This window comes from Ictidomys tridecemlineatus, chromosome 5 (assembly GCF_052094955.1).
Source record: "Ictidomys tridecemlineatus isolate mIctTri1 chromosome 5, mIctTri1.hap1, whole genome shotgun sequence".
Lineage (NCBI taxonomy): Eukaryota > Metazoa > Chordata > Mammalia > Rodentia > Sciuridae > Ictidomys > Ictidomys tridecemlineatus.
Window position 1 is genome coordinate 48796730 of NC_135481.1, and position 27408 is coordinate 48824137.

General features: G+C 39.2%; 1 protein-coding gene across 1 annotated transcript; it reads left to right on the plus strand.

Moving 5' to 3' along the window:
- The first annotated feature begins 2466 nt into the window (after window positions 1–2466).
- Ptgdr (prostaglandin D2 receptor) lies at window positions 2467–12129 on the plus strand. The gene is made up of 2 exons (XM_005337979.3): window positions 2467–3589; window positions 10116–12129. Exons 1-2 carry the CDS (start codon window positions 2744–2746, stop codon window positions 10335–10337), a joined length of 1068 nt encoding a protein of 355 aa, XP_005338036.2. The 5' UTR covers window positions 2467–2743; the 3' UTR covers window positions 10338–12129.
- The last annotated feature ends 15279 nt before the right edge of the window (window positions 12130–27408 follow it).

Consider the following 27408-nt stretch of genomic DNA (forward strand, 5'->3'; position numbering starts at 1 on the left):
AAGTTTTTTCTCTTAGGGGGAAAAGAGGCATAGCCTCATTATCCTGAAAGCTGATAGTAAAATTTATAAGCCTGTAAAGGGCACATGACATGACATTTGTCTTTCCTTACTTGCTATATACTCCTAAGTATCTGCTCTCTTCATCCATGTGCCTAGCACAAGTAAGAACTCAAAAAATATTTGATGCATGGACAAATGATGCTATCCTTAGCTCTACATTGAAGTTATAAAATAAGATTTCTTAGGAGCAGGGATAGAAGACTCCAAAGTCTGAAAACAGAGTAGGGTGGACCACAGCAAAGCAGGCAGGAAAGGCAGCCGGAAACCTCATGGTAAAGGCCAGCTAAATTGGCCAGGAGGAAACACGTGGTTTCCTGAATTAAACCCGTTCAAACCTTCAACCTTTGAAGAATGACATATGTAAACGATGTCAGGAACCCACAACTTGCCCAACAGTCACATTTTGGGATTGTTTTTAAAAAGTTGTTTATATCCTTGGGCTCCTCTCTCCCTATGCACTGCACCTGGGAAGGATATGAAAATGGAAGCAACTGTAGTAAAAACAACTGCAAATAACTGAAGTAGGTATGCTTCAGGAGACCACCCATGTAATGTCTTTAGGGGAAGGATTTCTACATTAGATCCATTGGATCTTCTCTGGATATACCAGAGGGACTTCAGGAAACTGTGAACAGCTGACATCCATGTAAATTGTGTGTGTCTGTGTCTGTCTGTGTGTGTGTGTGTGTGTGTATGTGTGTGTATGTGTTTCTTAATTCAGCATAGTTGGAGAGAAGACCTCAGCTTGCATCAGATTCTCATGTCTTTTGATGAAAAGGCCTCCTCCTCCTTCCACTTCTCAACTAAAGAGAGGGTGAAATCAAGGGAGCTAATCCTAAGCAGAATCTTCTATAAAGTCAAGGCTGTAAAAGTCTTGGCAGCCAGCATATGAAAGGGTCCATAAATGTTATTACTATTACTTCTCTAGCCAAGTGCTTCATTTTTAAAATTTTTTTCAGTCTCACAACAATGCAACAAGACACAGAAGTCCCATATCCTATGTATGAAAAAACTAAAACTCAGAGGCATTGAGTCACTAACCTAAGGTCACACAACTAGTGGTAGAGTTCAGAACTATCTAATTCCAAAGCTTGGATTCTTCCTCTCTAAGCTATGGCCTAAATTACTGGCTAAGCTTTCAGTCTAGAGGCAGTTTCTCTGCAGCAGTGAGGTTCACATATCAGAAGCCCCAGGGCCCTGCCCTCTCCCTGACTCTGTCCATCAGAACAGGAAAGGAACCCAAAAATGAGACTCTTAGGGCCAAGGAATAATCTGCTTGCTTATATAATATGGCCCCAATCATCCTACTCAAATTCTACACTCAAAGCCAATTTCTGTTTCAGGATATTGAAAGTTAATTAAAGAAAGAAAACATAGCTAAATAATCCCTTGTCTTTTCGGTGTAGCCAAGTCCAAGCCAGAAGGGAAGAAATGTGTCCTAGTAGTCACAAATGACAAAAGCCAGAAAGCTTTAAACTAAGTCTACTATCTTCTGGTTTCCAAGTCCAGATAAAACCTTCAGTTAACTATTGGCTACTGAAACACCCTTCCATCACATGAGAATCGTGGCATATGCACACACTGAGCACTTCCTATGCCGCTGTGCTTTACTTCTATTATCTCTATCTATCTTTTAAAAGAGTCAAGCAAGCTCGATGGATGACACTGCTTGTGAGGTTAAGCAAGTCCCTCAGGTTCACACAGACAATAAGTAGCAGAATCAGGATTTGAACCTAGGCCTATCTGATGACAGTGTGAATCCTGTTAAGCCACATCCTCCCACCCTGTGGACACAGCTACTGTGATTTATGGTACCTAAGACCAACATCATTTCTTTCTTTTCCCTGTGCAGAAAAAAAAAAAAAAAAAAAAAAAAAAAACTTGCTCTGAAATTTGGCTAGTCTCTTGGGAGGCGGGCCATGGAAGCATGACAGATGAACTCTGTAATATAAATGGAAGGTGGTTCCAGGTTAAGCTCTGCCACTTACTGCCGCTGTCACCTTGGGGCAGATCAGTTAAACTTCCAAGGCCAGGGTTTCTCACCTATCAGGTGCAGATCATTGTAGTGCTCCACATCCCAGAGATCTAGAAGCGAATAGGAACCAAGGTACAGCAAATGTTAATTACCTTTGACCCTCCTTAAGACACTGACCGATCTGAGAAAACTAGGCAGTAGCCTTTTCTCAGCTTCAAGTGAGCCTTCCACTTCAGCCTCGCGATTAGCCAGCTGGTTTTTCTGAGTTCCTGGCCAACACTGGAGCTCTACCAACGCTACCGCCTTGCGCTCTGCTTACATTTCCCCTTCCTTTCAGTAGTTCTTCTGCCTGACCTGGAGGGCTGGTCTTGACTGCTCCGACTCTGGCTACTTTCCTTCTGATTTCTGGGTACCAAGATCTGTCTCTCCTCAGTACCCCACGCATCAGGGCCGAGCGTTTAGCTCCGCTGTTCCAAGCTCTGGAATAGCCGCGAGTGCTCACGGAGAGGCGCGTCCCGCCCTCGAAAAAGGGTGTGACGGGAGAGTTTAGATAGGAGGCGCCTACTGTGGGGAACACCCTGCCGCCCGCAGAGCTTCCTTTACAGTTCAGCCTCTTCACCAGAGCTGCGCGGGGAATCGCCGGGGGCTTCTCGGCACAGGGCACCAGGGCTCACGCCCTCCCACCGGCTCCACTCGAGCCCGCCCACCATGAAGTCTCCCTTCTATCCATGCCAGAACACCACCTCGGTGGAGAAAGGCAACTCAGCGACGATGGGCGGGGTACTGTTTAGTGCGGGCCTCCTGGGCAACCTGCTGGCCCTGGGGCTGCTGGCGCGCTCAGGGCTAGGGTCTTGCCGACGGCGCCCGCGGCGCCCACCGCCCTCGGTATTCTACGTGCTGGTGTGCGGCCTGACCATCACCGACTTGCTGGGCAAGTGCCTGATAAGCCCGGTGGTTCTGGCTGCCTATGCGCAAAATCGGAGCCTGCGGGGGCTAATGCCTGCGTCCGGCGACGAGTCGCTGTGCCAAACCTTCGCTTTCTTCATGTCTTTCTTTGGGCTCGCATCGACGTTACAGCTCCTGGCCATGGCTCTGGAGTGCTGGCTTTCCCTGGGGCACCCCTTCTTCTACCAAAGGCACATCACCCTACGCCGGGGCGTACTCGTGGCTCCAGTGGTGGGTGCATTCTGCCTGGTTTTCTGCGCACTACCCTTGATGGGTTTCGGGAAGTTCATTCAGTACTGCCCAGGCACCTGGTGCTTCATCCGGATGGTCCGCGATGACTCGATCTGGGTGGTGGTCTACTCTGTTCTCTACTCCACGCTCATGGCGCTGGTGGTTCTTGCCATCGTTCTGTGCAACCTGGGGGCGATGCGCAACCTTTACACTATGCACCAGCGGCTGAGACGACACACGCGCTGTGGACTCAGGGACATCGCAGAGCCAGGTGCGGAGAAGAAGGTGGCATCCTCACATCCCTTGGAGGAACTGGATCACCTCCTGCTGCTGGCCCTCATGACCGTGCTCTTCACTATGTGCTCTGTGCCTTTAATTGTGAGTAGCTGGGAGCAAGGTTGTGGGGATCTGGGGCGTGTTGGGCCGCTGGTGCGGGGCTGGAAGGGTGGAACCCCGTGAGCCCCGCGCCCGCACAAGAGGAGCTACGTCCTGGGCCAGGAGGGTTTGTCACTGTGCTCCTCAAGTCGGATTCCCTCCACAGCCCTAAGATAAAGTCCAATTCGCTGAACGAGAAGAGGGAAGGTCAGGAAAAGGGAAAGAAGATAAATGGTATGTCATGACCCAGCAAAACCCTTTCCATTGTGACAGGACTCCCTCCTGTCTGCTTCCCTCTGGGGAGCTCTCAGGGGCAAAAATCCCTCAAACCTTGGAGAAGTTTGGTCTTTCCGTGACAATACGGTTCCTCTGCTTTTCCTGATGGCTAGGTGAAGTTTTATTTCTTTAGATGTGCTCATGGTTTTAATGGTGTAAGAAATAGACGAATGGCGTCTGAGGGTTCTTCTCTGGGTGTTGGGGTGGAAAGGAACTAAGGGACAGTTTAATTCTTCCCCATTGGTTTGCAGATTTAGTTTGGGAAAACTCGTGAGTGAACTTGGATGCTCTGTTGCAACTGTTTCTGGTGCCACCGCTGGAGGAGGTGTGGTACAGGCTAAGAGGCTGTTTGTATGTGGTTGCAGCTGGTGGTGTCCTTTTGACAACCTGCCTTGACAGGTTTTGTTTCTATTCTGGCAAGTGAGTTGGCATGAAGACCATTATCTTGGGTTTCAAGTTACTGAGGGGTTTGAATTACCTCCAGTATTGAGGGTTTTCATTCCTGGGAGCCCAGACACCTGGAAGTGGCTGGCATAGGAGAAGACTTTTTCAGTATAGCTTCTCCCCCTCTCTCCCACCTCCAATGTACTTGTTCAGCAAAAAACTACATTTGAATAAATTATAATACATAGCCAGCTCAAAGTCTTTGGAATCAGAGACTTATGGAACTAGGAAAGTTAATTTCTTACCAGGATATAGCAATTCTGGATGTTATTTTCAATGGGGAATCAAAGGGAGATGTAAAGTGATTTTCCTTTAAATGAAGATCTCAATGTGTGGAGGACGCATAACCTGTAGCACTATCATGCAGGATTAGGATCAGAACTCCATCAATCAATCAGTCAATGTCTATATAAAAAGGCAGAGGTAGACGTAGTAGATAGATTCACCAGTGGTTCTCAAACCATGCTCAGAATCGTCAGCAGGCTGTATAAAGGAAGATTACTGGGTCCCACACCCCCAGGATTTCTTTAGGATGTTTTTAGGTTTTTAAAAAATGTTTGTTTGTTTTTGTTTTTCTTCCAGAGCAAGGGGTTAACCTAAACCTCACACATGCTAGACATGTGCTTTACCACTGAACCACAACCTTAGCCCTAATTTTTATTCTTAACAAGTTTCCAGGTAAAGCTGAAACTGCTGGTTCAGGGATGGCATTGGTGGAACCACATTCTAAACAGGAGTTGGCAAACAAAAGCCCACAGGCAAAGTCTGCCCTGCCCGCTATTTTATGTATAGCCCTGAAGTTAATTATAGTTCTTATCAATGAATATTTGCAACCAACCCAGACCTTTAAGTCCCAACTAAGCCAAATTCTATTCCATTAAAAAGTTTTATTCTTCTCCATAGTAAATTTGTATTCTAAAAATTGTGCCTAATTATTATTGCATTCTAAATGTCATCAATAAAAATTGTGGAAATGTATTTTTTCTTTCTCTCTCATTATCTTAGTACTACCACATAGTATTTTGCCTCTTGGTCTTTAAGACCTGAAATATTTATTGGTTGGTCCTTTATAGAAAATGTTTGCAGACCACCTTAGTTGAAACCTCACTTAACCTAGGCTCTGATAAAGCAGACGTTAGCCAAACCATGAAATTTTTGACCTGAGCTTGAATGTTATAGTAAAAATAACACAGAAAGTAACATAATACAGTGGTAAGAGCATTGCATTTGGACATGTCTCTAAGGAGATTTGAATAACTCATAAAAGTATAGTGAGAAGCAAAGAAAATAATGAACTTGAAGATGATTTTTCTAAAAAACTTTTGAAGTTCCAAATATGTGTAATATTGATAGAATTCTTCACAAGAATCATCATTTTCTAGAAAGGACAAAGGTTTTGGTGTAGGACATGGATTTGAATCAGGCTTCATTACTTACTGGCAAGGATTGGCACTTGTTTATCCTCTGATGTCAGCTTTCTCATCTGTAAAATAAGAATAATCATACTGTTTTCTGTAAGATAGATATGAACATTTGAAATTACACACACACACACACACACACACACACACACACACACACACACACACATGCACAGACACACACAGGTGGAATATCCCTAATCCCAGAATCCACATGCTCCAAATCTGAAAATTCTGATAATCAACATGATATCACAAGTGGAAAATTCCACACCTAACCTCATGTGACAGTTTTTTGTCAAAACTCTGGCACACTCAAAATTTGTATAAATTTACCTTCAAACTAAGTGTACAAGGTCCATATGAAACAAATGAAAATCTCATTTAGACTTCCATCACTAAGATATTTCATTATCTATATACAAATACTACAAAATCCAAATAAATAAGTAAATAAATCTTAAATCTGAAACACTTTTGGTCTCAAGCATTTTAAATAAGGGATATATAGCATGTACAATATGTGTGTGTGTGTGTGTATGTGTGTGTCCCCAAACCAGTGCCTGTGTTCAATAATTAACATTACTCTTATTACTAATTATAGCTTACATTTCTTATTATTGCTTCCTGGATATAGCAAATTAATCAAGAGATATATCTCCTTGGGAAATAATGTTATAGTCTAAGGTTATGGTTCTCAAATTCTTCATCATTTCAGTACCCCTTAATACTCTTAAAAAATCATAGAAACCCAGAGGGTTTTTATTTATGTTGATAATATCTATCAGTATTTATCATATAAGATATTAAAACTAAGAATTTTTAAAAATACTATTGCAAAGAAGATATCAAAGTCTACTTCTCATGTTTTAATACAGGTTCAAGGAAAACGGTGAGATTTCAAAATGACTTAGTGAATGATATAAAGTTATAGCGATTTTAGCAAGTAAAACAAAAAAGCATATTAAAAGTAAGAAGTACTAGAAACAGTCTCTGAAAATACACAAGTGTACTCTCAATCTAGAAAGGTCCAAAAAAACCCAAGAATACACAAGCACAGATTAATGCCATTAGCCACAGAAGTGGTGATGTCATCACATGTTATACAGCCTCCATAAAACTCACTGCACACCTTCTACAGAATGAGAATGAAAAATATAAATAACAGTTTTATGAAAAGTTTTGACTTCTTTGCCACACTCAATGGGTATTTGAGACCTCACACTTGAAAACCACTCATCCAAGGAATGGAACTAGCAACTAGAAAAATAAGCCTATATCCAACTTACTCATAACATAATTATTGTATTTCATCAGGCCAGTGAAAAATTTTTTGTTTCCAGTGCTGGGGATTAACCCAGGGCCATAAGCATGCTCTGCAAGTACTTTACCACTGAGCTACACTCTCATTCCAATCTTGAGTATGATTTTTAACGTATATTGCTGGATTAGAGTAAAATGAGTAGATTGAATTTTCAAATTTGCAATTTTGTACAGCAGGAAATATGCAGAATATGGAATGAGCTTTAGAGGCAGTTTGCAGCACATTCTCTAATGTGAATAATATACTTTCACCAGATTTTTTTTTATCTTAGAAAACCACAATATATTGGAGGTTGGAGGGGGAGCAGAGATGGATGAGGGGGGTGTGTATGTAGAAATGAGTTATAACTCTTGAGCAGTTTAAAAGCTGGATAACGATAAATACGAGCTTGTGTGATTATTTCTTCCAGAATCCGTGGAACCGGAGAAGTGGTAGAGGACATCCTGCATGCATTGAGACAGATCTTGTGTGTATGCCATTTTGGTGGCAGAAAGAATAAATGAGATGCTCCTTTCAAAGAGGGGGTTAGAAACATATAAGGGATGGGAGACAAAAGAAGGGCCCAGAGGAAAGGGGTTAAAGTAGATTAAAGGGCTAGAGAGGAAGGCACATACTAGGGTGTTATGATGATGAACTGGGTAGAAGAGGTCATCAGATGGAGACCTCCCCAGCAGGGATGGCCTGCCAAATCTCCACCTGGTTGGCAATGACAACATTTTCTCAACAACTTCTATATCCATCAGAAGGTAGTCTTCTCATGCTTTCTTTATATAATTGAACCACTTTTAAAATGCCAGGTGTAGAACAACATTCTTCTAATACAAATCTAGTGACTTGAAAACACAGATAACCCAGCAGGGGTGTAGCTTAGTAGTAGAGCACTGGCCTAGCATGTGTGAGGTCATAGGTTCAGTCCCCAGCAATACACACACACTTTCTCCCTCCCCCCTTTCCTCCCTCCCTCCCCCTTCCTCTCTTCCTCTCCCCTTTCCTCCCTCCCTCCCCCCTTCTCTCTTTCTTTTTCTCCCTCTGATACATTAATAAAACTGACATGGTAAACACTGCATAGAAATAAAATGATTTGTTGTAATTATAAGAGTATCATTCAGTTACCCAGATCCCACTAATCAAGCATTCTTGCATAATTGGAATTATATTGTGTTGTACTCCACTTTGAAGAGAATGAGGCAAATATAAAAACAAACTCATGTCAACTGCTTTTTAAAATCAACTTAGTCATAGAGTTTATTGTCATCCACATATTCATTCAGCACACATCTGGTATATAGAAATCCAAGACACTCTGTAGTTTATTGTGGAGATATAAATTGAGAGAAATATCACATGCAACTACATAAGCCCTAAATTGATGATTGGGACCACAGGGAAATTTAGCAGAGGACAGGAGACACTCCAAACTGAAAAAAATAATATTAGCTAATTATTGAGTCTTATATGCTAGATCCTGAGCTCAAAGTTTTCCTCATACCATCTCACTTCAGACTTCACAAAAATCGCTCAGAAGGTAGGTACAATAATTTTCACTGTAAATATGAGGAAACAGTAATTTCCCTGAAGTCACACATCAGGGGATTCTAATCCAGACAGACCCTAAAGTGGACTGGGCTTAGCTACCACCTCAGATAATTTTGTAAAGGGTATAATATTTGGGGTAGACCTTGAAGGAAGGTATGATTTGAGTATATAATCAGTTTACATATCTGTAATATAGAGATAATGACTGTACTTCATAGATTTTTTTTTCGGGGGAGGGCTAAAGATAAGATAAATTTTTTAAAGTGCTTAGAACTGTGCCCAGGGACAGTAGGATTTATGTGGGAATTAGTCATTATTATTGCTATTAGTGTTATTAAGCAATAGTTATGGAAGAAGGCATTGAGATGTAAGTAGCAGCTGAGTCCAATGTAGGACATTTTCCTAAAGTACACTAGATTGGGGTGGCTGAGCCTGCTGAAATGCTCCATTGAACAGTATTGAAAAGGCAAAGTAATTGTTATGGGAAGAAGCATCTTCTCCAGGAGATGCTCTTTGATTCCCTTGAATAGGTCCATTCTGCACTTATCCATATCATTTTCTAGTAATACTGCATTTGCATAGTTTCCATTCCATTAGGGTCCATTTGCCTCATTATGGATTTAGAATCTCAGGAGGCATAGGGTGTTTAATGGCAAAAAGAACAAGTGGCCAGCCTCAGCCTGAGTAGGAGGCAGTGGCAGTACTGACCTAGACAGTGTTGGTTTAATGGCAGGAAGAGTTGTGGTCTGAGGCACATTTTAGGGTTTCCAGGAGGCTTTAGGACCTCAGGGAAGACCAAGCAATAGGTAGCTAGACACAGGTAAGTAGGCTTTTATTTATTTATTTATTTATTTATTTATTTATTTATTTATTTATTTTGCATGTTTTTCCTCCCTACCTTGAAAAAAGAATGTCAACCACAGAAAGATAGCAATCTATACCAAGGAGAACTAGGACACTGAGGTGAGCACATGAGGTGAACTATTCCTTTTTCAAGTCACCTCATGTCTTTTCATTGTTGTATTTCCTGTATCTTCACATTGATTTCAGTATTACTGACGCTTTGATATAGGTGATGTTTTCCAAGTGTGACTTATTTCTAAGCAAACTGATAAGAGAGGATAGGAAGCAGGTAGAGAAGAAAGAATTTAATAAAATACAGGTGTAAAGATACTAGCTGGAGAGACTGTATTTATGGAAGTGTGGTGACCCTGTATGTAAAAGCTGTCAGTGGGTCTTCATGGTCTGGCTGGGACCTAGACACCAGAGCATGGCAAGTGCAACAGCCACAGGAGGTCCATCAAGCTGGGTCTCCCATATACTCCTCAGTTTCTCCATCTCTCAGTCACACCTGTCACTCCTCACTCACACCTGTCAGCTTCAGTGACCTCACCTACTTATAAATTTACCAAATATGAGTATTCCAAGTTAAGCTGCCATGTCCTTACAGAAAGGTAAGTGACATAAAGTGAATCCATTGCTGTCACCAACCTTTCAATATCATAATGGAATGTTTTTCTTCAAACAGTATCGTTCCTACTATGGAGCTGTCCAGGATGCCACTGAAGAATCGGACGATCTTCTAGCCTTGCGTTTCCTGTCTGTGATTTCAATTGTGGACCCATGGATTTTCATCATATTCAGAACTTCAGTATTTCGAATGTTTTTCCACAAGATTTTCATAAGACCTCTTATGTATAGAAACTGGCAGAGCCATTCCTATAAAACTAATGTGGAATCCAGTTTGTGACAGAGGCTTACAATCTCTGGTAAGTTGGAGAATATATCAGTTTCAGACCCATGATTTTAAAAAAAAGCAAAAAAACCCTTAAATCCTTAAAGATTTTATCTCCCATAACAAAAGCATTGAAACATATTTTCAGAAGTATTTGATATAGTTTGAAAATATGTTGCCACTCTGTATTCAAGAACCATTTCAGTACATTTTTTTCATTTTGTGTTATTAACAACAACTAAAATATTGTATGTTTTAAGCAATGTTAATTGTCTTATAACAATGATATTAATTGTTCCAACATTTGTATCTGGTGCCCATAATTTTTTTTTTACAAGAAACCTATAGATCTTTATTTAAATATAGTAGAAACACCACTATTTAAAATTATGTGATAAATGTTCTTTAAAAAATGTTCTTTAAAAATCAATGTCTTACCCTATTCATTTCCAGTGATCCCTGAATTATTTTATCTCATTATTACCCCCCTGTTTAGTTATTATCCTGGTCAATTGGTCTAGGCAAAGCTTGAATCATAGATGTTTCTTAATGTGGGAATATGACCAGGTTAGGCATTTGGAGGGGTCTTCCCAAGCCACCATTTAGGGGTACTTAGTGTTCAGGCGAAGATGCAAAGCTACAAGTAGATGGGAAGAAAGATCTGACTGTGGCCCACAACTCAGACAAGAAAATATTATCTTTTGAAATCTAGCCTTTTAGTATTGAGGCAGGGGTATCAGTAGGAATCAATATTTGAGAGTGGGCACACAATGTTCTTTCACTTTTGGAAACTCCATTTTAGAGGCTTATCATATTGATGGGTTCTTTGGGGGTAGGATTTACTATGCTTCTTGGACAAACACTGATGTGTGGCTTACCAGAGAGCTGTGTTAACTGAGTTCGGCTGTGTGAAGTACCTGGGCATTTGCACAGAGGAACGGGGACTCAGCCAGCCTCATTTGAAGCTAATGACCATGGCCATAACACCTTCCTATAAAGACCACTTTCTGCTCTTATGGAGATATGAAATGTTACTGAGGCTCCTGTGGGCTGTGCTTTCACAACTGAAGCAGGACACACCTCAGAAGGAGCTCAATCAAGCACTTTAGTTGGACATTTAGAAGTTTACACAAAGGTTAGCCAAACTGTGACCAGAACGGAAAAGTGGGGAACCACAGCTGTAGCTGAATCGGAGACTCAGCCCCATATGCAACCCGCACTGTCACCTTGGGTAAAACAACTGGGGAGTGGGGGAGGTGACAACAACCAACTAGAGGGTAACCAGCATCTCTGGAGTTCCTTTGTACCCCTGCACACTTGGACTCTGAGGTGGAAAGCTGAGACCTCCAGCCAGCAATCCCTCCTGGGGACAAAAGTATTTACCTTGTTTCCAACTTAGCAGTAACTTCCTTTTTTTCACCTCTGGTTTTGCCCATATCTCAGAGACGGTATTAACCTGGTAATATACTTTTTTGTTGTTGTTGATGGTTTTTTTTGTATAGCAAAACTGTGAAAAAAAAACCAAATTAGGAATATCAGAAATATAATTTGAGAGTATGACATGATGAAGAAATTCAGTTGTTTTTCAAGTTTAGCTTTTGTTTGTATGTTTAATGTGTATATGTGTGTGTGTGTGTGTGTGTGCATGTGCCTGTGTGTGTGTGTGTGTGTGTGTGTGTATGTTCATATATTTTTTTTGGTCAGAGGAAGTACATCTTTTTGTCTTCTCCTTTTGAAAAATGTGTTATGATAATTGTTCAGAAAATTTGATAAGATCCTAAATAAATCAACAAACATAATTTTTAAATATTTTGCTCAAGTAATTACTTTTCTTTAAAGGGCTGTGATTTCTGTTTGTAGCAAACAGTTGCCAGCAATATTACTATCTCTAAGAGTATAACAATGTGAATTTTTATATACTATCCTGTTATAATTTATATTACCATAACAAATTTTCATGGTTTATCCAAGGACTTGTTGCTCCTCGTGGTTTCATATGAAATGTCCATATATCATCCTGATGAAATCCATGTCAAGTTAAATCCTACTCTGCAGTAATATTCATTGATTTATTCATTAGTTCATTAAGTTGACACAGATTTTTTGTCAAGCTACTGATTAGGTGCCGAGGAAAATAAGACTCAGTCCTGGTGCCCAGCTGCTGGGTTATACACTGCCAGGAGAAAGGATTGCAAATAATCGTAAGGCAGTGTAGAAATTCTTAGTAGTAGGTGCTCACACCCCAGACCAGGGGTGACACACAGGGCTGACAGGAGAACTTCACAGGGGGAAGACACTTCAGCCAAGCATTGAAAATGAGTACAAAATTTGACTGACTCGAAATGAAAACTGGAAAGACACACAAAGAGTTTACAAGAGATATGAGGAAACATATATGATTAATAAATGCTGAAAAATATCCAGCCTAATCAAACAAATGCAAAAAACAAAGTCAGATTATCAAAGTCCAAAACAAAAATGTCTCATAAAAAAGAAGGTTATTGAAAGATGGACATTCATATTCCAGTGCAAAATAGGAGCTTAAAGTGTTTCCTTTATATATTGTTCTAGTAATTCCACTCTAGAGTATTCTCCTAGAGGATAAGCAGTGTTGCTGTCAGAATCGTGCACAAACCTTTTCTTGGTAGCCTTATTTATAAAAGCAAAAGAATGAAGATAGCTTGAAAATGGGTAAAATAAACAAATGTTCAGATATGTTTATTTTTATATAATATATATGCACAGAAACATGTGGCCACTAATAAAGTTTTTTCTCAAATACAACATTAAGAAGAGAGCTTACAATATAATAGTTACAAACATTAAGAAGACAGCTTACAAAATAGCACTAAGTGAAAAGGGCATGATACATCAATTTAAATTATAACTCATAAACGTATATGCATAGAAATACCTTGAAAAAATTAAGCATGAGCAGAACAGGTGGTGCATGCCTGTTACCCCAAGTACTCAGGAGGCTGGGGTAGGAAGAGTGCAAGTTCAAGGCTACCCTGGGCAACTTAGCAAGAACATGTCCCAAGAAATTTTTTTAAATGTCCTAGGCATATAGCTAAGTGGTAGAGCACTTACCTAGCCTGTGGGAGGGCCTAGGTTCAATCCCGAGTGTTGGGGTTGGGGTTGGGGAGAAAGAGAGAGAGAAAAAGAAAAAAATCAAAATGTAAGTGGAGGGTTCTGCGGGGGAGCATGAAACATGGGTATTGTTTTGATGCACATTTCCCCCATAATTCTTTGTATTTTCTAAGATTTAAAACAATAAGTATTTCTCTCACATGAAATTCTTTTTTGTCGAATTCTTCATGACTAAAACACTCAAGGTCACTCCCGGAGGAATGAGCTGCACAAAATAACCACACAGAGACAGACAAATACCTTTTTCTTTGGGGTCCTGTGAAAGCTCCTCTGACCTTAGGGGTCCATGGAAAGACAGAGAGCGAGTGAGTGCTGAACCCTTTTATTGGGAAAAAGCCATTCAAATTTAGGCAAGGGGTCAGGTTTCAGGGGGTTGAATGCGGCTTAGTGATGTCTGCTGTCAGCAGATTGACTGACATCTAGAAAGGCCACATCCAAAGGCAGAGCAAGAGAAAGGGGATACACAAATGGCATTTCCATGGAACATTCTATCCCCAACAGGGCAAAGGAGTGATATCACAAAGGAACAGGTAAGTGTAGCTCAATCCATGGGGTGACACGCCTACGCCTGAAGATGCATCCTCAACCTCCAAGACTAGGTCAATGTCCAGGTCACTACGAGATGTAGTGATGGTCAAAGCCTCTCCTCTTAGGGAAGGAGAATGCGAATCATTCACAGTGGCCGCCTCCCACACTTTTTCAAAAGAATGAATAGAATTGGCCTGAATAGACCAGGGGAAAGGTGGGAAGGAAGAGCTTTCAGGTCTAAGGCAAAGGCACACAGAAATAAAGGAAGGGCATGCCTGGGCTTAGAAGCTCTAATTGGTGGACATTTGAGATTTAGGACCAAAGGTGGCAAGAGAGTGGCTGAAAGAGTGGCAGGTTTCACATCATAAGAGGTGTCCGTATGGCAGTGGAGAGCTGGAACTCTGTGAGACCCAAATAATTGCTGATGACTGAAGGCTTTGAAGGCAGGTGGAGTTGGGGGAAGATGAGACTGGTGCTCTGGCTTGCAGACAAGGCAGCTGGGGTGATCCTACAGACCCCAGGAGCACTTGTGAGTCCCTGCACTGGACCAGGGCTCTGGGCTAAGGAAGAAAATGAGCTGAAGTACAACCTATCCCTCCCTGCTTGCCCTTTTGTGGGCTCCACCAACTAAGACGAGGGGGCCTCTTTTTGATCATGTTTATACTTGAAGAGGGACACAAAGACTTCATATGTGCAGGCACTAGGGATTCCCAGCTGCAGGGGAAAGAAAGAGGCTAAGAGGAGCTGGATTCAAACACAAATTGCACACAGTGTGCAGTAGGTACAGCTGACACGATCCCTCCTCAGGACTCAGTCATGGCTTTGGTTCTTTCAGTTGCATGTACTTGACCATTTTCTGCTTCTTGGTTTTAATGTAATCAGGAACAAGTTAGGAAAGGAAAGAACTTCTGAAAACACAGCATGTTTGTCTGCCTGTTCCCTTGTCCACCCCACTTCCCAGTTTATCTGGACAATATATTACAGCTGCTGATTCACATGGAGCCTCTAAGTTATCTGTGAACTAATTGTATGCTACCCAGCCAGGTTAGAAAAGAGTCAGTTGTTAGGACTGGTTAGTCCCCAAAATCTCTCAAAGGCAAACTTCGAAAGGTATTCTTGAAGCTTTAAAAGAGAGAGGAAAATCCCACAAACACAAAGCACTTGGATGACCCTAGACACTCAGTAGCCACACAGCCTTCTCCATCTGCTCATTGACTGAGGTGCTTCATGCTTCAGGTCAGTGCATCTCAAAGTGTGGGCCCTGGCAAGCAGCAGCAGCATCACCTGGAATGCATTAGAAGGGGAAATTCCTGGGCCCTACCTTGGACCTATTGAATCAGCATCCCTGGGGGTGGGACCTCTTGTAATTTCTTTTTAGAGTCCAAGATCTCCGGTGTGGGTGTTCCTCCAGGTGGAGCAAAGCTGAGCTCAACAGTAAGTGGGATACTGTAATTAGGGCTCCCTTTTTCTGTCCTTGCACAGTTGCCTAATTCAGTGGTGTTAGAGTCTGTAAACAAGTCAGGATGGTGCCTGGCATTTTGCCAGGGGGAGTGGTTTGTGAGGTGGTGCCAGTGAGCCATTAAGTGTGGAGATTCCTTATTGGTTGACTGCTGTATCTAGTTTATGTTAATTAAGATAAGCTGTGTGGAATGTATATATACGGCTCCTGTCCTACAATAAATGGCTCTCACTCCTGCTGTATCAATGTACACAAGTTATTCGTTCCCCCCCCCCTTTATTTTGCTGCAGCCGGACTGCAGCAAATGGAAAGAATCAGCTGGCCTCACCCACTATGGGCAAGGTCAACATTCCAATCTTCCAGGTAATTAAAAAAAAAAAAAAAAAAACATGAACTCAGGAGTCAGTCTAGTCTGGACATCTGCAGTGAAGTTGTTAAGCACCTATTATGTTCTAGCTACTGAGTGTGTGAAATCAAAAAGGGGAAAATGAAGAGATGAATTTGTTTTATTATTATTACTGTTGTTACTTAAATGCTAAGACCAGAGTCAAGTAAAATCTAATAGGTGTATTTTAAGTCAAGTTTGCAGGGTCTTAGGATGATCTACACTCCTAGAAAAAATATGGAATCTAATTGGAAATACAGGATGAATGAAGTTAAAGATCATACAGTCTCCTGCAAATGTTACCAAGTTTTGGAGGATGGAGCATAAATTTTAAACCAGCAAAGTCCCAAATCAGAGATAATTGATGTTTAAGATTAGTCTAGCAATGCATTGTATAGGCACACCTGGGCAAACAATGAAGTTGGTACCTTGCCAAAGCCAGCTTCTTATCAGCACAAAATAGAATGAGGAAACAATAAACATCACACAACATAATGAATTAGAAGACTTCTTTCATTCCCACAAATCTAAACCACCCAGAGTTCTCAATTAGGTTTTAAAAATGCATTTTATAAACGAGTATGATTGACACATCCAAAATAAAATGACTCCCCCCAAAAGAGATAAAGATAATAATGAAACCAAAATCTATCCTTCAAACATAAAGTAATACTAGACAAAGTAGAATTAAGCCAGAGAATTTTAAATAGTTAAAAAATCAGTACGTAACTATATTGTGAAACATGCATAATCATATTTACAGCAATCCAATTCACAACAGCTAAGTTATAGAACCAGCCTAGTTGTCCATCAACAGATGGAGTGATAAAGAAAGTGTGGTACATATACACAGTGAGGATTTATTTAGCCATAAAGAGGAATAAAATTATGTCATTTGCAGGAAAACGAATGGAACTAGAAAGTATCATGTTGAGCAAAACAAGCCAGAGACTCAGAAAGCCAAGGGTGGTATGTTCTCTCATATGTGGAAACTGGAGAGAAGAATATTTAAAAAGGAAGTTAAGAAAATAGGAGGGAGGCCAGTAGAATTGAGGAAGGGAATCAGAAAAAGGGAGAGGGGAGGGGGAGAAAAAATACTGAGGAATGAAATGGATTAAGTTATGTTATGTGCTTATACAAATATGCCACAGTCCCACTATTATTATAATCATGATGCACCACTGGAAAAAATATACAATCAGTAGTGAATACAAACATTGAGTTGTTCTGACCAAATAGTGTGGCAATAAAAGTACAAAGGAAAAAGCATTAGAACATGAGAAATAAAATATCACCATTGTCATGGATTATTTCATGTACCACCATCAATCAAGATAGATCAAATAGATAAAAAGATATTAATTTAAATAGATTTATGTATTTGTTGCCACATTACTCAGCCAGATGGCTTTTTATCAGATAGATAGGTTATGTTTATATGTTTAGGACAGACTGTTTTAAAACATAGACTATGATATAATCCACCTGCAATTCACACTGGGGACCCTGGAGGCACTCCAAGAAAGACTTGGATGGAGTGGTTCTTCAGAGCTGCTCAAACTAAGGTTCAACAAGAGGTTTGAGTGACTCTGAAAGATACATGCCATATGAAAAATCACAATGTGGGCAGAGAAAATGAACAGCGTTTCAAAAAGAGCCCAAACTTGAAGTCATAAGGACAGAATTTCTGCCTGTTAAACATAGATTTGTGACCTACCTGCTTTGTGCATGTAAGACTCAGTATTCTGTCATGTAGGATGAGTATTATCAGGATTTTAGTTAATAATGGCTACTGATTCTCCAAAGTAACACAAGAAATGTGGGTTACATCGAGGCAGTAGGCAGGTTGGAAGAGAGTTGCTAATGATTCCCATTTCTGTCTCTTGGTGTCTTAGCTTGTTTTCTGGTGCTATAATAGAATGCCTGAGACTGGATAAATTATGAAGAACAATGTCCAAATTTGGAATGTCCAAAATTAAGGTGCTGGCATCTGATGAGAGCCTCATCGCTAAATCATGTCATGGTGGAGGGTATCACTTGGCAAAAGAACAAATGCGCAAGCTCATGTCTCTCTTCTTCTTCTAATGAAACCACTAATCCTTGTGAAACTCAACAGGAATAAAATAAATAAACAAATAAAGCCACTTTTCCTATCATGGGAACCCAGCCCTCATGACCTCATTCAACCCTAATTACCTCCCCAAACCCCCAGTTTCAAATATCATCAACATGTGAATTGGGGGATTAAGTTGCCAACACCTGAACTTTTGGAGAACACATTCAAACCACAGCTTTTGGTATTCATGCCCTTGAGTAATCCCTTCCCCTCTAGAGTGAGCTGGACCTAGAGCCTAGCTTCTAATGAGCCCTATACAAGGAGAAATACCTGGGATATTACACCCTTGATGTCACTAGCCTTGCTTGCTGGCTTCCTCTGATGGAAGCCAGCTGTCATGCTGTGAGCTATGGAGAAGCTGGGAGGCCTCTGGCCAGTAAGGAACTGAAGCCCTCAGCCCCCAACCTAGAAGGAACCAAATCCTCAACCACCCCATGAGTGTTCTTGGAAAGGAATCCTTGTGAGTCTAGCTTGGAGCTGACTGCAACCCCCACCATCATCGTTTGTTTTTAAGTTAACAAATGATAATTTTAAATATTCAAGGAGAACAACGTGCTATTTTGACACCTGTGTACAGTTTGCAATGACCAAATCAGGTCTCTCCATCATTAACATATCCGTTACCTCAAACATCTATTATTTCTTTGTGTTAGAAATATTAAAAAATCCTTTCTTTTAGCTATTTTGAAATATACAATTATTAATGGTAGCCACTCTACTCTGCTATAGAACACAGAACTTAATTGCCTTAACTATGTTTTTGTGCCCAATAACTAAATTCTTTCCCTCCCTACCCTTCCCAGGCTTTAATGACTATGTTTCTACAAGGTCAATGTTTTCAGCTTCCGCATCTCCATCAAAACACAAGATCTTTGTCTTTCTGTGCCCAGGTTATCTCAATTAATATGATGTCCTTCAGGCTCGTCTATGCTGCCACAAGTTAAAGGATTTCATCCTTCCCTGTGCTCGGCCAACATCTTGCCTGTGACTTCTGAGAGACCCTGAGTCAGAGGAGTCAGCTCAGCACTGTCCAGGTGCCTGACCCACAAAAATATAGGAAATGTTTTAAGCTGCTAAATTTGGGGATGATTTTTTTTCAGCTTTCATCACTAATGCAATTAATTTCATTATAATTAAATTAATGGATATCAAATGATCTACAAGTCCATGGCATAGCTTACTGAAAGATATGATACATGGAATATGAATAAGCCTTGATTGTATACTAGGCTGCTAAAAGGAAAACCTCAACAAAAGTAAGAAAACAGAAATTGAACAGTGCATTTTCTCTGATCAGCAAATGCATTTTTATTTAAGTTGAAACAAAAATATCTAATTACATTTTCTTCTCTGTGTTTGATCATATGTATTAAATAAGTACCTACAACATGCATATGCAGTCTAAATAATAAAGCATATAGTGACTATTTTCACAGACATCATGAAGATCAGTAAACAGTACATGTTCAGTACTCGTGTGTCTTCTCTAAAGCAGTCCCCTCCTTCTCTCTGGAAGTAAACACCATCTTTGCTTTTCTTTATTTTACCACCGGTGTGGTAAAATATATAACATGCCATCAATGAATATTTGAGTTGCTTCTATATTTGCCTATTACAGAGACCACTGTTTGATGATTCTTATCATATCCTGTGTGGAACAGATGCAAGATATCTAGGAGTAGAATTGCAGGATTGTAGGATATGAGTAATCCTGCAATCCCACTCCTAGATATATATCTTTATTATATTGTCAAAAGCGATATCCCAACATTTTCATTGTTGGATCTTTTATTTTACCATTCTAGTAAATTTATATGATTTCTTATTGAGGTTTTAATGTATTTTCCTTGAAATAATAATGATATTGCACCTCCCTTGTACATTTATTGATGTTTGGAAATCTTTATAAAGCTTTGTTCAATTTTTTGCCTAACTTTTTAATACAAATCTGTCTTTTCATGTTGCTCTGTAGATGTCCTATCTACAGTTCCTTTGTTAGTAATATGTGTTGCAAATATCTCTTTCCATTTCGTAATGTCTTTTTACTCTCTTTGTGGTGACTTTTAATGAATTGAAAATTTTATTTTATTAGAGTCTAATTTCTTAAGCTTTACCTTATGGCTAAGCTTTTGTTTTAGTCAGCTTTTTTTGCTGTTGTGACCAAAAGATCTGAACAGAACAATTCTAAAAGAGGAAAAGTTTATTTGAGGGCTCGTGGTTTCAGAGGTCTTAGTGCATAGAAGACCGGCTCCATTCCTCAGGGCTTGAGATGAGGCAGGACATCACGGCAGAAGAGTATGGCAGAGGGAAGCAGCTCAGATAGTGGTCAGAAAGCAGAAAGAGAGACAGAGAGACTCTCCTCACCAGATACAAATATATACCCCATAGCCCTGTCCCCAGTTCCCACCTCCGCCAGCCACACCCTACCACTTCAATTACCACTCAGTTAATCCTTATAGGGAGCTTAATTCACTGATTGGGTTAGGACTCTTATAACCCAATCATCTCCCCTCTAAACATTCTTACATTGTCTCACATGTGAGCTTTCAGGGCACACCTCACATCCAAATCATAACAGTTTTTTATGTCTTCTTTAAGAAATTTTTCTGAACCTGGAATAATGAAATATTCTTTTATATTACTTTATAAAAGCTTTATAGTTTTGCCCTTCATTCTTTGATTACTTCACCTGTGATTTACTTTGTACATGGTATGATATAGATATCTAATTTTGTATTTTTTACCCTATACATACCAATTGTCCCATATAGATACTAAATACCATTGACCCTGTCATTTATTGACATGTTCATCCTTTTCCCATTGGTATTATGTCCGTCACATATTATTTTCAAATTTGTGTGTCTCTTTATATTTCACAGGCCTATTGTTTTAGTTACCATAGTTTTATATCTGGAATGTTAAATACTTCCACCTAGTTCTTTTTCAAGTCATCCTTGTTAATCATATATTTCTCTATAAAATTTAAAATAAGCTCACCAATTTTCACAAAACTCTGTTGAGATTTTCACTGGGATTGCAGTAGCTCTATTGATCAATTTAGTATTTCTCCCAATTTACTTTTATCTTTTTCTGTCTCTTTATAGAGGCTTCTAAAAATTATACAAATTGTAAGTAGACAGTGAATGAATTTCCAGTTAACACATCTAAGTAAGCAGCAACCCAGATCACAAAGCAGAATACAGGTTACCAAAATGTCAATTCCTTTAAAATTCCCTTTTAGCTACTAACCCCACCCACAAGTGGAAAACACCTTCCTGCATTTTAATTCCATGTAATCATTTTGCCCATTTTTAAATTTTATGTAAATAGAATCCTCTGATATGTACTTGGTCTCCTCAGCATTATGCTCATGGAAGCCATCCAAGTTGTTCAGAGAGTTACATTTTGTTTAATCTCTTTGCTATAGTGTGTAGTATTTCACTATGAAAATTTACCATGCTAGTGAACTCATTCTGTTGTAGATGACATCTGAGGGATTTCTAATGGGGGCTATTACAAATGGTAATAATAGTAATGCTCATTAATTTAAATAGGGGTATAGCAGTAATATATTGTGGCTTAAACTTGCATATCCCTGACACACCTATTCATAGGTTTATCGGCCTGTTGCTATTTCTGCCTGTGAAGGATATGTTCAAATCTTTTCCCTACTTTTCTGTTCAGCTATTCGCCTTAGCTTATTGGTTTTCGGGAGTTTTATACTCTGGATCTATTAGATTCTTAAGTTTTAGGCGGTATGTGGCAAAATTTTGTATACTGTGGAAATCTTAAGAGGATCCAAATCTACTTGGTTCCCTGGAGTTCAGAATGAGAATTTAGATAACAAATGTTACCTGTATCTATTCTTATGATTTCTGGCCTATGATGCCTTTATTTCCTGGTGGGCCTAGATCTTGTAAGAAGTCTTATTTCTGAGACTATCTGATGCTTGAAGTGATGGTGGCTTCCTCCAGGTATCTGTACCCTCCAGGTACCAGGACTAATCCAGAACTACTCCAGACCAATTCAGGAAACCAGGGACTGGGAATCTGGGGTGATGCTTATAACTTCTCTGGGTCAGGGTTTTCCTTTTCTTCCTTTCCCTGTTCTGTGCTGTTTAACTTTTTTTCTTTTCTTTTCTTTTTTTTTCTTACAATTTCCCAGGAGTGGGGATTGAAAGGAAAGTGACCTCAACACTTGGATCGATCAAGAGATCTTTATTGCAGCAGTGCAAAAGAGGAGAGAGAGAGAGAGAGAGAGAGAGAGAGAGAGAGAGAGAGAGAGAGAGAGAGCAAGAGAGAGCTAAAGCAAGAGAGAGGGGCCCAGCAGGAGGGAGTTTTTACAGCCAAAATCTAATGGGGTCTCTGGGTCTCCAAGCTGCCTTGTTGGTGTGCAATGATTGGATTATACAGTAGTTGCTAAGGGTGACATCTTCTGCTTTGAGGCAGACAGGACAGGGGTCAGATGTGGGTTTCCGTTGCAGATGGGTGGGGGTCGAGTGTTCAGCCTTGAGTGGGGTTCAGACTTGATGCAATCAGTTGATAAAGGACCATCTAGAGAGGGGTTTGCCCGGGCTATCCTGCAGCTAATGTTTGTTCAGCCTGCCCTGCAGACAACTAAGTTCAGCCTTCCCTGCACCTAACAGGAATTAGGTGGTGAACATAGGTTTAGGTTTTCTTCTGGTTCATTCTTAACCTAAAGAAGTGGCTATTTGCAGCCTGACTTTATGAAGCAGGATTTTCTATGAGACACCCTACCTTCAATGTAACTTAATTTCTGACTTGCAGGCCCTGAAAAGACTTAAAAAAATAAGAACCAGATTTCCAGAGAATCCTCAAAAGAAGAAATAAAACTCAAACTTGGAAAAAGGTCCAGTCTCACCAAATGCAAAAGAAATTGAAATCAAAATAGTCAGACAGGATTTTTTTGGCCCATTAAATTATCAAAGCATTTTAAAAACAGTAGAACTCAGTGCTGGATAGGTGTGTTGAACTTGATGTTTTCTTTAGTGGCTGATGATATGTGAGTTGGCATACAACTCTCTTAGAAAGTGATGTAGAAAAATGTACTGTCATTTTTTAAAAGATCACATTTCTTAATCCAGTTATTTCACAGCCAGGATTAAGTCCTAGGAACAGAAACCCAAATGTGGGAGGTGAGGGTGTGGCTCAGTGATAGAATACTTGCCCAACCGGCACAACACCATGAGTTCCATCCTCAGCACACACACACAAAAAAAAAAAAAGAGAGAGAGAGAGAAAAAAAGAAAGAAAGAAAAAAAATCAACCAGCCAACAAACACAAACCATGGAAAATGCTACATGATTAAAAAATATTAAATATAACAGTTATTAACAACTGGAAGCAATCTAGCTGCCCAGCAATGGGAGAAATTATTATAATTTATGCAGTGGATATGATTACTACAATATTACTACATAGAAAATACTTACGATAAGAAAACAATATGCAACATTTTATGTATATTTTATAACAAACAAAACTAGAAGCAAGATCTCAATTAGAAATATTAATCATAGTAAAGTTTAGATATTATAGTTAGTGCAATTTAGATATTATACTTAGTTAAAACTAGATTTTCCTGATTATTTCCAAATGGCTTCTTTCTCATTTTTCCCTATAAATTTTTAATTTTACTTTCCACCTTCAGAATATTACAAAATTCTTGATATTTAAAAGGTGGTTGAATTTTGTGAAAATACTATAAGAATTGATAAATATGTTTCAAATGTAACAAGTTTCACATATACTATCTACATGTTTTATCACAAAAGTGACTGAAAGAATATATTTCTTGGGGAAGGAAAATAAAGGTTGAACTCTGTAACAAAGGATATATTTAGTTATAAACTAAGGCAAAATCTATAATAGAAATAAAATAAAAACACATCTTGCTATATTTATGATTATTTAAAAACCATTCAATAGGCATAAAATACTGTTTTGCTCATTCTAAAATACAACTCATTAGGAAAATCTAGGTTTGTTCCATCTAAGTACCTAGATTTATAAATAAGAGTAGCCATGACAAGGGTAATAATTCCATTCAAGAGTCAGATTTCTTAACCTCTTTTACATGTAATCAAAATTCACCTCAAAACTTGGCAACTAATCCCCCAAAACCAAAGGCTGAATGTTCTCTGTGATATGTGGATGCTAACACACAAGAAGCAGGAAGGGGGAGGGAAGAATAGAAGTTCATTGGAATAGACAAAGGGGAATGAAGCAGGAGTGCGAATAGGAAAGACGGTATCTATGAATGCATGACCAGTATAACTCCACATCATGTACAACTACAAGAACAGGAAGTTATACTCCATGTATATATAATACATCCATGTATATATAAATACATGGATGTATTATAAATATGGATGTATATATAATACTCCATGTATATATAAATATGGATGTATTATAAATATGGATGTATATATAATACTCCATGTATATATAAATACACTCTACTGCCATGTTTAACTAAATAAAAATAATAAATAAAATTTTTTAAAAAATAAAATTTAAAAATATATGCAATAAACCAAAAACAGCTTTTAGTAAGTTTCAATAAAGAACTCTTCTCCTCTGCTCCCAGGTGAAGTTTGCCAGGCTTTTCCCAGCATGGAAAGAGGTCTGACAGTTCCATCTTTCTCTACTCTTCTTGGAGCATTTCCACCCTTTTGATCTCCAATCTTTGTGCCTAATAACTGAAGTGTTCATGTATACAAATTCTTCTAAATTATACAAAGCAATAAATAAATATAAGACTTGATGGCTACTAAAACAAAACAAAACTTGGCAACTTCTGACAACCCTGAATTTTTATATTGCTCCTCTAGAGGGCACACAAGTGCTTAAAATATATTAAAACTGCAAATTGAGAACTGCAGAGCCAAAGGAGACCTAAGGATTTTTAGGCTGAGATATACAGAAGACAACTCCAAGTAAGAAACATTTAGTTTCTATTGGTACAGATGCTTTTAAGTGGTGTAGTCTTTCTCTGATTGAGTACATAATCTTTTTGAGTCCAAGTTCCCAGTGGAGAAGGAGATGATAAAAAGGAAGAGAAATTCAAAGATGCTACTTTCAAAGCCCTACATTAATGTCATAGAATTACAATCATATCAATATCCTATGAAGTACCAAAGAAAAGGGCCATGAAGCTACTCAATATTCTGTTTGGTATCCTGTTAAGGTTTGATGTCTCAGAGCACCAAGTAAAGGAAGCAAAGAATCTGTAGCTATGAAGCATTAGTTTGTCTAGGAGTCTACTCAGGGAGGACAAGTTGGATCAAGGACCTGCTATGCCAATTGCAAAAGGAGATGGAGTTTAGCTCTGGCCAGTTCTCATTTTACAATTGCCTCAGTCACTCTCAAGCCTTGAACCCACTCTAGAACTCTTATCTGTGTATACTGGATTTGAATTTTAAAATTTCTAAGTTGCATAAACTTTTTCCCATAATCCAATTTTGCTTCAAAGTTAAGTTGGCATCAAGAGCAACACAGGCCCTTGAGAAGGATTTATTCCTTCTTCCAAGGCTATACACCCAGACAGCAAGAAGGCAGCAAAAAGAGAAAATTCTCAGAAGCCTGAGAAATTTTTTTTACCCTGGTTCCTAACATGAACAATGGAAATCTTCATAGATACTCAAGCTTGCCCCCAGAGCTCTCTGGACCCACAGTCAGGGGAGTAGCAGGATCACCTCTGGCATCCACAGATGAAAATGGCCCATCAAAATCTTCTGTTTGGAGATGACTTACTCAGGAATCTCTTCCCTCCCTCAGATGCAATCTGATGAATGAAATAAAGGGCCAGGATCCAGGGCTCCCACCCTAGCTGTGGAAACTGCAGAGGTGCTATGCTTCACTGTCTGTCTGAAGAGACTCCTTGCCCATCTTCTTTGCACACTTGGCCTATTTATACTATTTATTATCATTAAATATTGATGCATGCATTGTAGAAAACTGCATTTTTAAAAAACTAGAGAATAAAAACTGGTAGAGCACACCATAGTTCTACCAACAGGAAATAACCACTGTAAACACCATAGTGTACATCCTTCCAGATGTTTATGTACATGCTTTGCCAAAATGTGACCTACTATGCTGTTTTTGTTATCTGCTTATTTTACATAAGGTTCTCTAGCTTTCCATCAATATATTTTCATCTTGTCTAGGCCATATTCAAATTTCCAAAATATGTTCTCAAAATGTTCATTTGTTCAAACCACAACCTAGTTTCAGATCTCGCTTTGCCTCACAGACCATTTTTCTCTTTGTTATGACCTTAATTTATTGAAAGAACCTAGCTAACTGTCCCACTCTCTGAGTTTGTTTGCTTGTTACTTTACTATGCCGTTCAATTTCTTCAACCCCTAAAATTTAAATCTGAAAGTTAAGATTTGATGAGTTAAAGCGTTTTGTGTGTGTCTGTGTGGCTAGAATGTATCATAGATGCATTTTGTATTGCATTTTTGTTAGAGAAGATTGTTAGCATTCTCACCTAGGCAATGGTATGATCTCCTGGGCTTTTAATTTAAAAATTAATTCTCCCTTTATCCCTTGAAACAAGATAGTGATCTCTGGTATTACTTTTGTGAATGTCTAGGTCCTATCAATCATATACCTACATATTTTAAGAACAATTGAGCATATTTGTCTAAGTTGATAATTTTTTAAATATTCTTTTTGGTTGTCAGTGGACATTTATTGTTTAATTTATTTATATGTGGTGCTGAGAATCGAACCCAATGCCTCACAGATACTAAGCAGGTGCTCTACCACTGAGCCACAACCCCAGCCCCTAAGGCAATAATTTTAATAGGGATTATAGAATGCTTTTTACATTCTTGGCTAACATTCTTCTGTAAAGTAGAACTTTCCCTCATCAGATAAGGCTATTTAGTTATTCTAAGATACATTTCTTACAGAAAGTTTGGATAATGCTTAAATCCTTCTCTTTAGTTACTAATTGTCAAAATAGAAAGTCAATATACAAGCCCTTTCAAATGACCACATTAGTTCTGTTTTGGTGTCTCTCCACACGCCCCCCAACCTACACACCCCACCTTTATAGACACATGGATTTTCATCATTCAGTTCACTAAGTTATTCTTCTTTTTTTAAAAGATAGAGTGAGAGAGAGAGAAGAGAGAAAATTTTAATATTTATTTTTTAGTTCTCGGCGGACACAACATCTTTGTTTGTATGTGGTGCTGAGGATCGAGCCCGGGCCGCATGCTTGCCAGGCGAGCGCACTACTGCTTGAGCCACATCCCCAGCCCTAAGTTATTATTCTTTATTATTCTTTTTGATATTCAAACAGTTGCAGGCTTTGGCCATGGCTAGGTTATTTTGACATATATTTTTACCTTAGATTTTATAGATAATACTACTTCCTCTGGGCACTATCCCAGTCCCTAATA